This window comes from Halichoerus grypus, chromosome 11 (assembly GCF_964656455.1).
Source record: "Halichoerus grypus chromosome 11, mHalGry1.hap1.1, whole genome shotgun sequence".
Classification (NCBI taxonomy): Eukaryota; Metazoa; Chordata; class Mammalia; order Carnivora; family Phocidae; genus Halichoerus; species Halichoerus grypus.
Window position 1 is genome coordinate 1,157,132 of NC_135722.1, and position 14,278 is coordinate 1,171,409.

The 14,278-nt window shown below is 59.8% G+C and overlaps 1 protein-coding gene across 3 annotated transcripts in view; it reads right to left on the reverse strand.

Annotated features, from left to right (window-relative positions):
* Positions 1-12,410, reverse strand: part of MOB2 (MOB kinase activator 2) — a 76,202-nt gene extending 63,792 nt beyond the window's left edge. Inside the window, exon 1 of one of the 3 annotated variants that reach the window (XM_036070726.2) lies at positions 12,285-12,410. In XM_036070726.2, coding sequence (XP_035926619.1) covers positions 12,285-12,301 — 17 coding nt within the window. In that variant the 5' untranslated portion in view covers positions 12,302-12,410. Of the gene's footprint in view, positions 1-9,470; positions 9,791-12,284 lie in introns of those variants that run through there. The other 2 variants (XM_036070730.2, XM_078057596.1) reach the window with 2 other exon arrangements.
* Positions 12,411-14,278: the final 1,868 nt, after the last annotated feature.

Here is a 14,278-nt window from a genome sequence, read left to right on the forward strand (position 1 = left end):
GGAGTACCTGAGTGTCAGCATATCTATACTCAGAAAACTCTTCAGAGTGTTTAATTAAGATCTTGGGATTCCTTAGACTCTCCGCACATCCAAGTGGACCTCCACCTTCTTATGCACTTTGGTGGCCCAAGCACCCCAGTGCCCCCTGCACCTGCCCCCGCTACTCTCTCTCCTCCCCGGGCCTCAAAGAGCACTCTCCATAGAGGTCACGGTATTGGCTCAAAAGGGTGCAGCCACTACAGACAACAAATGCACACATGTCCACTCTGGTGGCTCCGGGCACAACCCCCAAGACCGCCCCTACAGCACGTGGGAAGCCTTTTACCCATCCCACGTTTCCCTGTATATCCCAACCCAACCAGCTGGGGAAATGCACCCACGCTGCTGTGACAGGCCCCCTCTGGCCTGGTTCTGCAGGTCTCTCTGCCTGCCAAGCCACACACATGGCACTGACGATCACCAGCACCTGCAGACTGCAGTCAAGGCCCGGGGCAGCCCTACATCGGGGCCGCAGCTGCTCAGGGCACCCCCCGTGACTCATGGCCTACAGCCGTGCGGTCTTGGCCTGGCCCAGGCTGGCTCCCCTGCACAAGGCTGACACCTGGAGCTGGATCGTTCCCACTTGGGGTCATCTTGGCAGTACGGGATGCTAAGCAGCATCCCTGGCCTCCACCCACCAGGAGCCAGAAGCCCCCATCCAACCCCTGCAACGTCCCCAACCAAAACCTCCCCAGCAGGTGAGATCACTCCAGGTTGAGACCCACCGGCAGCCTGCTCCGTGCAATGCTGCTGAGGGCAACGGGAGCGTCCCTCACTTCACGCAGGGACTAGGTCCTGAGTGTGCCAATGCACCAGGCTCTGGGGAACCAAACGCGGGTGCGAGTCAGTCCCCACTCTTCAGAGGTACAGCCTGGTGGGCATAGAAACCAAGCTGGTGCTGCTAGCTCGTGTCTGCAGTGTCGACGCAGGGCCACCGCACACAGCTGGTCTGAGAAGACAAACTACAACCCCAAGGAGACCAACACCACATGCCCATCCTTCTGAGCAGCCAGAAGGGACTGAGGATGCCCCAGGAGCTCCCAGTGCAGAGCCTCCCACCCTCTCCTCCCAATCAACTAATGACCCATGCTCACCCGCCCTCACTGGCCACCCCGGTGCCAGGCACCTCCACGTGGGCAACCTCAATCACATACAACCATGGCCGCCATGCAGTAAAGAAAACTGGCTCACTCCCACTTCTATGGAAATGAAACAGGCCGAGGAGGATAAGGACCTAGAAGGCCACAGAGGACCAGCCCTGCTGCCCACACCTTCACTTCCAGCCCCCAGCAGCGGTTAGGAAGTCACTACCAAGATAAAGCTGCAGTGACAGGAGCACACAGCTGTCTCCCGTCGGCCTGCAGTGCCCTCTATGCTGCTGGACCTGCTGCTGGACCCGCGGCCAGACCTGGGGGCTCACTCGGTAAGTATCACCTCCCAGGCACCCCCTCCCACTGCCCCTGCTGGGAACGCTATGCTGGTGCCCCCATTCTTTGAATTGGAGACAGTCCTCGTGAACCTATCAAAGGGGTCTGCTTCGGGGAGCCAGGGTTAAGCAGAGACAGGGTGGCTGAAGGGGTAAACTGCCCTGAAGGAGAGGCCCGCCCCAGGGTCTGGTGGCTGGGGCTTCTAAACCACTGCGTGAGTGTCAGAGGGGAAGGCTGTGTGCTGTGACGCCTGCTGCCGGATGGGTTATTTTTAGTTTGTATTGAAATCCCAGTTAGTTAGCCTACAGTGTAAGGCTAGTTTTAGGGGTACGATCCAGCCACTGCACACTCCCATACATGGCCGGGTGCTCATCACAGGTGCACTCCCTAGTCCCCATCCCGGTTCCCTCCCCACCTCCGGCAGTACCTTCCCTGTGGACTTCATTCCTCCCTTCCTTTCACTCAGAGGCCTGGCTGCAGGGTTAGGGTCCGGGGCATTCACTGCTGCTCCACGGGCTGGGAGCGACCCCTCCCCAAAGGCATCCCTGGGCCAAAGCGGTCTATAGGCGGGAGCACAACGGGCCAACGCTCTGCCAGGCAGGTGCTACTCACATTCCAGAGTCCAGCTCTGCCTCCAGAGGGACACCGGCCGCGTGCCCTCAAGGACACGTGGCCACGGGCAGCCATCTGCACCACAGGAAGTGACTCCCAGTCAGCCCCCCTCCCCCGTCCCCGCACCTCAGGCTGACAGTAAGGGGGAGACAGCCCTAGCAGGTAGGGAGCAGCCTTGAAATGAAAACAGCCACAGCCTGGAAGCGTATTTGTTTTGGAAGCACCTACTTAATGAGCAGCTGGGGCTGGGTGCAAATGCCCACCTTCTCCTCTCCCTCCTGGAGGGGCGATCCTCTATGCTCCTCTCTGTGGCCCCACAGTTCCCAAGGAACCCACAGGATGGGCCAGAGGGGCCACAGTTGTGTGCAGAACCCGGAGCCTACCCGGGAGGCTGGACTGAGCCGACGGGCCCTGAGCGTGGGATCTGGGGGCCTACAAGATTGGAACCTGCTGTTGGCTCAATGTCCTGTGCTGATGGACCACGTGTGTTTGACGAGGGAGCACAGTCTCCGCCCCGTGGAGTGTCGCGGGCATGGCCTTGGTTCTCACCAAATCACCTGCTTGACAGCAACTAAAGCACCAAGTTGAGGCCAGGTCCCCACGGCCTCCTCAAAGGCCTGCCCAGGGAGGGGCAGACAGGGAGAAAAGGTGGCAGCCGTCTCTGGAACAAGCACTGTGAAAGCCACAAACTGCCCGGGACACGTGGCTCCTCCTTGCTGCTGGCCCTCGCAGGGCTGGGCCTGCTGCTTCACTCCGCAGGTGGAGAAGCAGTCAGCAGAAATGGGCACCCAGGTGCAGAGGCAAGCCTAACCGCAGCTCGGACAGACCCCTCGTTGCTGCCTCAACAAGCTGTTGAGAGAAATAAGGCCAAGGCGAAAAGCAACGTTGTGCATCCTGAAGCAGGCTCAGGGCAACGGCTCCCCGGACCAGAGGGCCGAGATGATGGAGAACGGACACTGGGGCACTGCCCGCTCAGGATCAGACACCTCCGTGGGGGCACGTGGCTCATGCTAAAGCAGACGCCTCCTTTTCGAGGCCACTCGCGTGCAGGCGGGGGCACTGGGCATGGTCTCTGCTCCTGAACTTCACTGCCAGCATAGGCGTGACCACCCCCCAGCAGGCCCGGATGTGGGGGGAAAGAAGGGGATGGGAGGACAGAGGGGGGAGGACGAAAGGCAGTGGGGTCTCGGCGCTGGGACGGCACAGGAGGAGGTGGGGGTGGGGAGCAGGCACAGGCCAGGCCCCTGAGCCCACGAGGGGAAGGGTGGTAAGAGAGTGGGTCTGTGCGGCTGCCCCCAGCAGGGAGGCGACGGGAGAGGGCAATACGGAGCTCTGCCGTGGGAAGAATACTCCGGCCAGATGGCTGTGCGGGAGGGCCAGGATGGAGCGGAAAGATGAACAAGGTGGGTGCGGGCAGGAGCAAGGACACACCTCTCAAACGCTCTGGGAAAAACTAACGGGTACTGACCAAGGGCCGGTCTCGGTGAGGCCAGGCCAGGGCCAACCACACCTCCCAGGCCAGCACCCTCTCAGCCTCCGAAGAAGGGGGCAGATCCCAGGGATAAGTAGCCACGGCCCCACGCCCTCGGTGACAAAGGAGGCCGCGCCGTCACTACCCGGGGCCGCAGCATGCCTGCGAGCCGTCCTGCAAAGGCATCAGGACAGGCTGGGGGCGGAACCCAAGGGACGGCCTGGCAAGCCCCAAGCACAAAGGTGGAGGTGGGAGAGCAAACGGGGCTCGCCAGCGCCTTTCCGACCACACCGGGGCTGTCTCAGCAGAGGTGCTGGCATCTGGCAGGGGGGGCAAGCCTGGCATGACGACATTTTCCCAGCTCGGGCCCCACAGCTCTGGGAATGGGCAGGCCACCGATGGAAGGTGCTGTCCACTTGGGGATGGCGTCAGGCAGCCTCAGAGAGTGCCAAGCCCCTGGACTCCTGCCCTCTGCCCGCAGGCACCCTGGAAAGCCAGACCTGCCACAAAAGCCCTGGGCTATGCTCCGGGTGCCAACCTTGCAGTCCTGAGAGCAGCTGGGCCCACAGGACAGTGTGGCCATCAGACTGGGCTCTCCTTAGGGACCAGGACACCAGGGCTACCTGCACACAACAGCAGCTCTCCAAGAGCAAGCAGATGTGACAGTGACCAAGTGACATGCTGGGCGGTAGCCCGGCTCTAGGGGCTGCAGCACCGTGAAGCTCTCAGTGAGGACACGCTGAGAGGGAAGGCAGTGGGATGGCGAGAGGGATGTACCTTGCGCACACCGGGCCCCACCCAGAGGGGGCCGCGGGTACCGTGCCACTGCGGGTGCTATGCCCGCAAGCCACACCCACAGCAAGCCCCAGGCCGGGGGCGGGCAGGACAGGGACGACTCCCACCCCAACCCCGCCCCAGGGTTCCAAGAAGGAATTACAGGCCAGGCTGGTGCTGAGCCCCATCTCAGCTGAGGGAGGCGGGGTTCTCCACAACATCCCCCTGGGGCGCACTCACGCTATGTGTGGACACCTCACAAAATCCCCCAACCACGGCTAGGAAGGGGACTACCGGGGCCGTGTTGCAGATGAGCAAACTGAGGCTCAGGGAGCCCTAATGAAGCTGCAGAGTCAGGATTCAACCCTGAAGCATCTGGTCCCTGAGCCACATTGTCCTAAACACCTCTGTGCAGAAAAGTCCACCTGGGCACCTTCTCCTGACAGACCTCACCTGCCACCCGAATGAAAGGCTCAGAGCTGTTACAAACACCCGGACTCCCAGGGATAACAGACCCAGCATTCCCACCCATGCACCTTGGTCTGTAGATGGGGCTGCCAGCCACACCCCTTCCCCACACGGGAGACCCTTTCTTCGAGAGGTGGCTCTGTGACTTACTTGTCTGACCAACACAGCACAGCACAGGTGACACTCATCTCCAACAGCTTCCACCATGGCTCTGCTCTGGAGCAAGGCCACGCAGAGAGCCCTTGCCATGGCGTCTGAAGTGTGGCCTGGGGGCCAAGGTTAAAGCTCTTCTCCTAACCACATGAAGATGGAACTCGCCTCTCCCATTCTCGCACCCATGCACGGCAGAGCTTTCCAGAAGCGACGAGACTTGTAAGATTATAACAGAATGAACCCAGAAGCAGATATAAGGATCTAGCTCATGAGATTTGCAAAAAAGTCAGACCATTCGTGTCACGCTTCTTATTCTACAAAATACAGTTGTTATTTTTTCATCAAAAAAATTTTTATGCTAACATACACTGGGTTTATTATTCTTTTTAAATGAATTAAAGAATATTTTTACAAATTTCTTGACTTCAACTTTTTTTTTTTTAAAGATTTTATTTATTTATTTGACAGAGAGAGACAGCGAGAGAGGGAACACAAGCAGGGGGAGTGGGAGAGGGAGAAGCAGGCTTCCGGCGGAGCAGGGAGCCCGATGTGGGACTCGATCCCAGGACCCCGGGACCACGACCTGAGCCGAAGGCAGACGCTTAACGACTGAGCCACCCAGGCGCCCCTTGACTCTAACTTCTAATATGGTAAATGTTGATAGCTATAACCCGTACAAGCTCAATAATTTTTAAGAATGTAAGGGGGGGCTTGAGACCAAAAAGTCTGAGAACGCTGCTCCAGAGTCCATGTGCAGAGAGGCCATATGGGGAAACTGAGGCCCCTACCCATCAACCCACAAAGTTGGGAGAGGTGGTGGTCCTCGTTTGGAGCCACTAAGTCCTGGGTTCATTTGAGAGCAACAGACACCACCCAAAGCCCAAGCTGAGAAACTGCTAAGACAGGCCCTAGAAGAGAGACACGTATATCTGGCACAGCGGGGCCAAGTACAGTGGAGCCCAGGACTGGATGTGGGGCACACACCTACAACCTGGTTAAGCCTCCCATACTATTGCTGGGAGTCGAACCAGCAAGCCATTCAGGGGGGCTCTCCCTGCTGCCCTTGGAGGACACAGCCAACGAAGTGGGGGCTGACCACTCCGCTGGGTGCGGGCAATGCAGGCCAAGCCCCAACACAGTGGAACTCCAGAGGTGCCATGCTGTTGGAGAGAACATTCCGCTAGCCCAGGGCCAGCCTGGTGCAAAGGCTGGTGGAGAAAGGTTTCTTGACCCTAAGGGGAAAGACGGCATACGTCCCTGCTTTCCAACGTCAACCTGCCTTTTGGGGGAGAAGCTGCATGCCTCTGTGGGAGCTCCGTGCCCTCACCCTACACAGAAATGCTCAATTAACACTAACCAAAAATCGCCACCAGAAATGCTCAATTAACACCAAAAATTGCCACCATTACCCAACATACTAGCAACATTCCAAACAAACAAAAAGATGCGTTCAGTCGTAGGTGGTGACTACACACCACGCTATCCCTGGGATGTACCCAGGAACAGCTACAGGAAGGAGAAGAATGAATGTCCCACCCCAGCAACTGTGCATTTTCAGCTCTTTCAAGCTAGCAAAGGAAACCGTCTTCAAAGAGAAAGGAACCTGAAGATGACAACGTGAATGTGGCCACAGCCCAAAGCCACACAGTTCCATGCAGGAACAGCACCACAGCTCCCACGTGGCCTGGACACCCCACCCACCACCACCTCCTTCTCTAAGCTTCCACAGTTCACTCCCCAGTTTCGATTGTTCCTACTTCCACGTTCCCAGGCAGGGTTCTACAGAGCAGCACTCAACACGGATGGGTGTGCCCCAGCCAGGAGAAATCCTGTACAGAAAGAAAAACAAACATGGGGAGACAAAGAGCGGGAGGCACTCCCGCCAAGTCACACAGGAACAGCACGCACCTCCTCCTCTTCCGGACAGGCCGACACCGGCAGGAGGAAAGGCACACACGAGTCACCAGAGGGGACCAAGACCAGCTCCCTGACCAGCTCCCAGCGTCCAGGTGCCCGAAAAAAGTGCAGAGCGCACCTCACCGAGTACCTCACTTGCCACATAAGCACGTTCACAACAAAGTCAAGAGCATGGGGTTTGGCTGTGTCTGAGTTTCTGGGACCACCACAAGGGCGATGCAGGAAATGCCGGGACAACGGGAACGCCAGCACAGGCATCCCCACCGAGGCCTCCAACACCCACCTTCCTAAACCACAGGGCCACAGTGGAGGCCACGGCTCCCTCCCACAAGAGACCTTAGAGCTGACGATGGCCCCGCTGTACCCAGGGAACCCCTCCCAAGCTGCGGCTAGCTGTTGACAAGGTCTGGCAGCCTGCGTCCCAGTGCCATCTGGCTTTTCCAGGACTCTGGGTGGTGGCACGCGGTGCTAAGAACAGCAGGACAAAGGCCAGAGGCAGGACACCGACAAGGGCGGACCCAGGCCCGCCCGGGCTGCAGATGTCTCGGAAGCCCTTGCAATGAAGACAGGCTGCCCTGCCCAAGGCCGGCAACGCTTCCCGCCCAAGCACCTGCTCCCCGGCAAGGCGTTTCTGCAGCACCTCGGCTGAGTTCCCATCCTATCTCCCACCAGAGGCACAACTTCGAGGACACTCTGCACAAAGCTCCCAGGGGACACTCCAAGCACAGGGACAAATGAGAAATGAGGTGCTGCTGAGAGCTCCCGGGTGCACAGGGCTCGTCCCACGAAGGGGTCCATGTGACCGCTGCTCTCTTCAAAGGGAAGCTGAATGCAAATCAACCCCAGGCAAGCACCTCAGCAGACCCAGGCCCTACGGACTGCCTGGGTGGAGCCATCGGACCAGCAGCTGTCCCTGGAAGTGTCCCGCACTCACAGCTCCACGGGCTCAACGGTGGGAGGACACTTTTGCCACGTAAGCCTCCGCACCTCTGCACAGGCCTGGGCCAGGACCTTCCCTCCTTCCTACCTGGAAAATTCCTGTGCGTCTTCCCACAGGAGCCAACGGAGCACCCCTGCTCTGGGCCACCCTGACAGCCTGGCCTCCCCACCTCCAGCTCCACCTCATTCACTCCTCCACGCTCCGTCTCCCATGTCCGTGGCCCTCCTGTGCCAGCCTGGGAAAGCAGAAACTGTGTCTCCCTGATCTTGGAGGCCCAGGGCCGGGCCCACGACAGACAGTGAATGCAGTCAAGACCCGGCGGTCTCCTCAGCTTAGGAAGTGGTCCAGCTCACTGTGGGAAAAGGCTGGGTCACAGCAGCATCACTCATGATGGGCAAAAAGTGGGAACAATCCGGATATCAACAGAGGAGCAAAGTACGCAGATCTCCGTACCCCGGAATATCATATGGCAATGAAAAGGACTGATCGCTGATACGTGCACAACACGAACAAACTTTTAAAACATTATATATGCTAAGCGAACAGGTCACAGAAGACCTCATGTTGTGATTCCATCTGTATGAAATGTTGACGACACAAGGCTCCTTGGGGCTGATGGCAACATTTGCAAGTTAAACAGTGTTGACAGCTACACAACCCTGTGATTTTACTAAAAGTCACCTAATTGTTATACTTAAAACATGTAACCTTTATGGTATGTAAATTATCCCTCAATGAGGCTGTTAAAAAAAGGCTAGAGACTCAAGCAAGTTCAGTCGGGGTGTCCTCACCTCAGGTGGGGTCTGTCATTCCAGGCAACGTCCTCCCCTGAGGCAAAGTGCAAAGAAAAAGTCATCAGCACCCCACGAAATCCCCACACAAGTACCTGCGCACAGGATTCTATCTCCTTCAACTTAGCGCAAGATTCCTGAAGGCAAAGCCAGACAGGCCAGAAAGCCCTGCGGCCATTTAGAAATACCTGCCCACTGACCAAGAGCGCCAACCTCCATCGCACTCCGCGTACAACTGCCAACCCCGGAGGTGGGTCTCCATCCAGAGCCAGAGAGCTCTCGGCTACAGAGCTCACCCACCTCATCACTGCTCCAGGAGCAGCAGGGCAGCGGCAGCCCCAGGAAGGGGGCTGTGCGTGCCTGCCCCTGCCCTGGCTGTGGGCCCAGGCTGGAGGGCGCAGGGCGGGCATGTCCCTGCAAACTCCACCCTGTCGGCCCCACCCAGGACCCGTGGGAGGGCTGATCTGCTCCCCTGACTCCGAAGTGGGAGGAGGTGCATTTCCTCTTCTACATTCCCAGATGCTTGGAAGCTTCTGGACTGTGCTTTCTGTTGGGTAAAAATTAAACTGCACTTCTATCATCTGCTCACAAATGCCTGTCACTGTCAGTTAAGAACAAGACAGAAGTTTTCCCCACACCACCACACCCTGTGCCGTGGGGCCCCTCACTGTCTCAGGCCATGTGGAATCTGATGCAGCTAATGCAGTGTCTCTTCTGGGGCTCACTTCCTTCCCACTGGCAGGGGCGCCATCCTGTCGTCAGCTGTCCAGAAGGGAGATAGCCAAGGACAAAAGACACGACCACACCACAAGTGGTGACCCTTTTTCAAGTTAGAAATTACTCTTTATAAAAAGAAAGAAAAATTACTGTACACCTACTTCACCAGCCAGTTCCAAGTCCAGCAGAGGAAACGTACAGTAAAACACATGGATGCAAGCTACACATCACAAATTTTTCTCCAAGTAAGTCCCAGCAAACTCCAACAGCAAGTCGTAACATGCTGGCGTTATTCTTGGCTTCCCCTGGCAGGTTTCCTGCAAGACCTCCCTTTCCTCAGATACGGCCGCCCGTGTCACTCAGCAAAGCACTTCCTGTGACAGGGAAGTGGGTCCATTCACTGCTCTGCTGGCGACAGCTGTCAGCAGAGAAGGCAGGAGCGGAGTGTGCCACTACAGCGCAGTCCATACAGTCACCTGAGATGAACCAATGCAGAGAAACTCTTTCTTAAAAAAAGAACAAAAACTGTTTAAAACATAAGAAGAGAACCACATTCCAAACTACCTGGTTGATAATAATGGTGTGAATTAATAAAAATAATCAAGAAATAGTGTTTAACACACTTCCTCAATTCTTCCAGGCTGAAAACCAGTTAAAGGGTTAATGGCCAACTAAAGCCCCAGCACTGATCACACAAAGGTGCCTGGCAGGGGCACGCTCCTTCACCTGCCACTGGCTGGCTCTCCTCAAGGAGGGTGGGACCACAGGGAGGGACGGGGGGGGGGGGGGGTCTCTGCTGCCACCTTGATCTGTAGCTGGAAAGCAGAGGCCTCAGCCTCCTCCTTTTCTACAGCAGATGCTCAGTAAACATGTGGGAGGGGCAGAGGGCACGGGCCCTCCTAGCTCTCGTGTCCTGGATGATAATACCTTGAAAACAAGCTCTGGAGGAACATCACTACTTGACAACTGAAATCCTATCACTTTTGTTTAAAAAGGGCAGGGGGATTCACAATTAAGGAACTGTTGAAGAATTCATAATTCACAATGTCCACTGTGCAATCCACTAAAATTAGAAACACACAAAGATAACCAAACTCCATCCTAATCCCTCTTCTGAGATCTCTGGTGTCCTTTGGAGCTGCCTATTTTATAGCCAGACAGCAGTAAAGGCTCCTTCCCTTTCCAGGGCCCATGGAAGCAGCAGCTCCAGGCCGTGTCCCTTTCAGAGCTGTCTTCCTCCAGCACCTGGACCAGCCTCCTCAGCACGGGACCCAGGAGGGGAGGGCTCCACTGACCTCACCCAGATGACCGCCTGCTTCCCAAAGTCTTGACGAGGGCCTCAAGAACCCGCCTTGGCAAGCCTAACTGTGGGGTTAATTTCTGGATATTCACAATGATGACAGTAAAGTGGACAAAGCACAGACCCCAGTCAGTTTAAAAGACTGTCTGCTGGTCAGCACAGAATACCTGCTTCTTATGGACAGGAACACACACACAGACAAAATAACCATCAGCTGCCTCAACAACCCCAGACTTCCGACACAAAGCACGGTGAATTCAACCCACCCAATCAATAGTCTACTTCCCTGAAACAGACTCCCTGGGAGGCCAGGTGGCCTCCAACATAGTTCCTCCCAATAAAGTCAGAAAGCATCTGTGATTCAAAAAAAGCAAACACAGCTGCGTGGCCTCGACGCTCAGCGCCTGTGGGTTACAAAGGCCTCCTACAAGCCCGATCTCCACACTAACAGCGGCCGACACTCGCCAATGCCAAGCAGTGTGCGAAGCGCTTGCCTTGACTACCTCGGTTTACCCTTCCAGAGCCCTACGCTTTCCACTTCACAGAAGACTTTAAAAGAGCAGGTCTGAGAGGTGCAGCGATCACCTCAAGTCACAGGGCCAACAAGCAGCAGGGCTAGGGCGGCAGTCTGCCTCTCCCAGAAGCCTGCTGAGCGGCCGCCCCACCGTGGGCCTGCGAACCCGCGCACACCGCCCTCTGGCCCCCGGCCACGCTGGGCACTGCCCTCTGGCCTCTTGATCCACCCAGCCCTCGTGGGCTCACCTCCCCCGGCTTCCCCTTCGCCGGCCTCCAGCCGAGCGGCAGGCCAGAACGGCTCTGACCCATCTCCTCGGTTATCCCGACGGCACCCTCCCCTCCGCCCTGCGCCGCGCAGGCCCCCGCCGCACCCAGAGACAAGACGTCCATCCGACCGTGCGCCTCCCTTCCAGGACTTCGGCGTCAGACAAGCACTTCCACCAGCCCCAGGCCAACGGCAACAGCTCCCCCCTCGCAGCCCAGGCCCCTGGGATGACTGCCCCGCCCTGCCCCCGGGGGTGGGGGGATGAAAACGAGAGCCAGGCAGAGATGGGAGAAGGACCCCGCCGCTGGCGACAAGTGCCTTCTCGTCCCTCAAACACAGAAAAGTTCTGACAAAGGGTCCCTGAGTCGGAGGAACCTTCTGAAGACGACGTGACGTTTCACCTTCGCTGCTCCAGTTTCCAGCAAGCCGCACGGACAGCGCACCGGAGGGAGAGCCGCCCGCGGCTGCCGGCCCGACGCTCCTTCCTACTCCACCCTCCGGCCCGCCGCCCGCGGCACCCTGCCTCCCCGGCAGCCTCGCCCCGAGCCCGGCGGCCGTGCCAGCAAACTTGGGCCGTTCGGCTTCTCCTCCTCGCTTCCGAGAACTGTGCCCGGCCGGCGTGAAAGTTCTTTCTTCCGGAGCCAGTTCCCCGCGGCGCCCGGCGAGAGCGGCTGCCGCCCGACGTCCGGCGGCTCGGCGCGGGCGCCTGTCCTGCCCAGGCCGGCCCCGGCCCCGCTCCGAGCGGCTCGCGTCCGCGACCCCGTCCCCGAGCAGACGCCCCTCGCCCGCCCAGCCCGCTCCGCCCCGGCCCGACGCCCTTGAGCGGCGCCGCCCGCAGCGCGCCCTGCGACCCCCAGCGCGGCCCCGGCCCGCCCGCCCGGCCGCCCAACTCACCCCATGAGCCAGTCCATGGCTGCTCGGGGCCCGCCGCCCGACACGCTCGGCCCTCAGCCCGCGGCGGCGGCGGCGGCCGGAAGTAAACACTCGCTCGCACACTCCCACACGCGCGCCGCGGGCGCCGCAGGAAGTGACGCGCCCGCGCGCCGCCTGCCGGGAAACGTAGTCCCGGCGGCCTCTGCGGCCCCACCGGCCCAGCCTGGATCTTGAGCCGAGCCCTCCTCCCCTTTCTTCCTTTCCCCTCTTACACCTCCACCCCACCCCTCCCGTGGCGCCCCGCTCCCGGACAGCCCCCCATGCCCCGGATGTCCCCTCACGCCCCGGATGTCCCCTCACACCCTGGCTGACACCTCACACCCGGATGTGCCCTCACACCCAAGATGTCCCCTCACGCCCCAGATGTCCCCTCACGTCCGGATGTCCCCTCACACCTGGCTGACACCTCACACCTAGGATGTCCCCTCACGCCCCAGATGTCCCCTCACGTCTGGATGTCCCCTACACCTAGCTGACACCTCACACCCGGATGTGCCCTCACACTCCGGCTGACCCCTCACACCCCAGGCTGACCCCTCACACCCCGGGCTGACCTCTCACGCCCTGGCTGACCTGTCATGCCCTGGTTGACCTCTCACATTCCAGGCTGACCCCTCACACTCCGGCTGACCCCTCACACCCCGGGCTGACCCCTCACACCCCGGGCTGACCCCTCACACTCCGGCTGACCCCTCACACCCCGGGCTGAACCCTCACACTCTGGCTGAACCCTCACACTCTGGCTGACCCCTCACACTCCGGGCTGACCCCTCACACTCCGGGCTGACCCCTCACACCCCGGGCTGACCCCTCACACTCCGGCTGACCCCTCACACTCCGGGCTGACCCCTCACACTCCGGGCTGACCCCTCACACCCCGGGCTGACCCCTCACACTCCGGGCTGACCCCTCACACTCCGGGCTGACCCCTCACACTCCGGGCTGACCCCTCACACCCCGGGCTGACCCCTCACACCCCGGGCTGACCCCTCACACTCCGGCTGACCCCTCACACCCCGGGCTGAACCCTCACACTCTGGCTGAACCCTCACACCCCGGGCTGACCCCTCACACCCCGGGCTGACCCCTCACACCCCGGGCTGAACCCTCACACTCCGGCTGAACCCTCACACCCCGGGCTGACCCCTCACACCCCGGGCTGACCCCTCACACCCCGGGCTGACCCCTCACACTCCGGCTGACCCCTCACACCCCGGGCTGACCCCTCACACTCCGGCTGACCCCTCACACTCCGGCTGAACCCTCACACCCCGGGCTGAACCCTCACACCGCGGGCTGAACCCTCACACTCCGGGCTGAACCCTCACACTCCGGGCTGACCCCTCACACTCCGGGCTGACCCCTCACACCCTGGCTGACCCCTCACACTCCGGGCTGACCCCTCACACCCCGGGCTGACCCCTCACACTCCGGCTGACCCCTCACACCCCGGGCTGACCCCTCACACTCCGGCTGACCCCTCACACTCCGGCTGACCCCTCACACCCCGGGCTGACCCCTCACACTCCGGGCTGACCCCTCACACTCCGGGCTGACCCCTCACACCCTGGCTGACCCCTCACACTCCGGGCTGACCCCTCACACTCCGGGCTGACCCCTCACACCCCGGGCTGACCCCTCACACTCCGGCTGACCTCTCACACCCCGGGCTGACCCCTCACACTCCGGCTGACCTCTCACACCCCGGCTGACCCCTCACACTCCGGGCTGACCCCTCACACCCTGGCTGACCTGTCACGCCCTGGTTGACCTCTCACATTCCAGGCTGACCCCTCACACCCTGGGCTGACCCCTCACACCCCCGGGCTGGCTCCCTGCACCCTGGACTGCTTCCTGGCCTGGACTGTCCCCCTGCACTGGGACTGTCCCCCTACGTCTGGGCTGTTCTCAGCCCTGCATCTACACTGCACCCCTGTGCCCAGTATGCCCCCTCC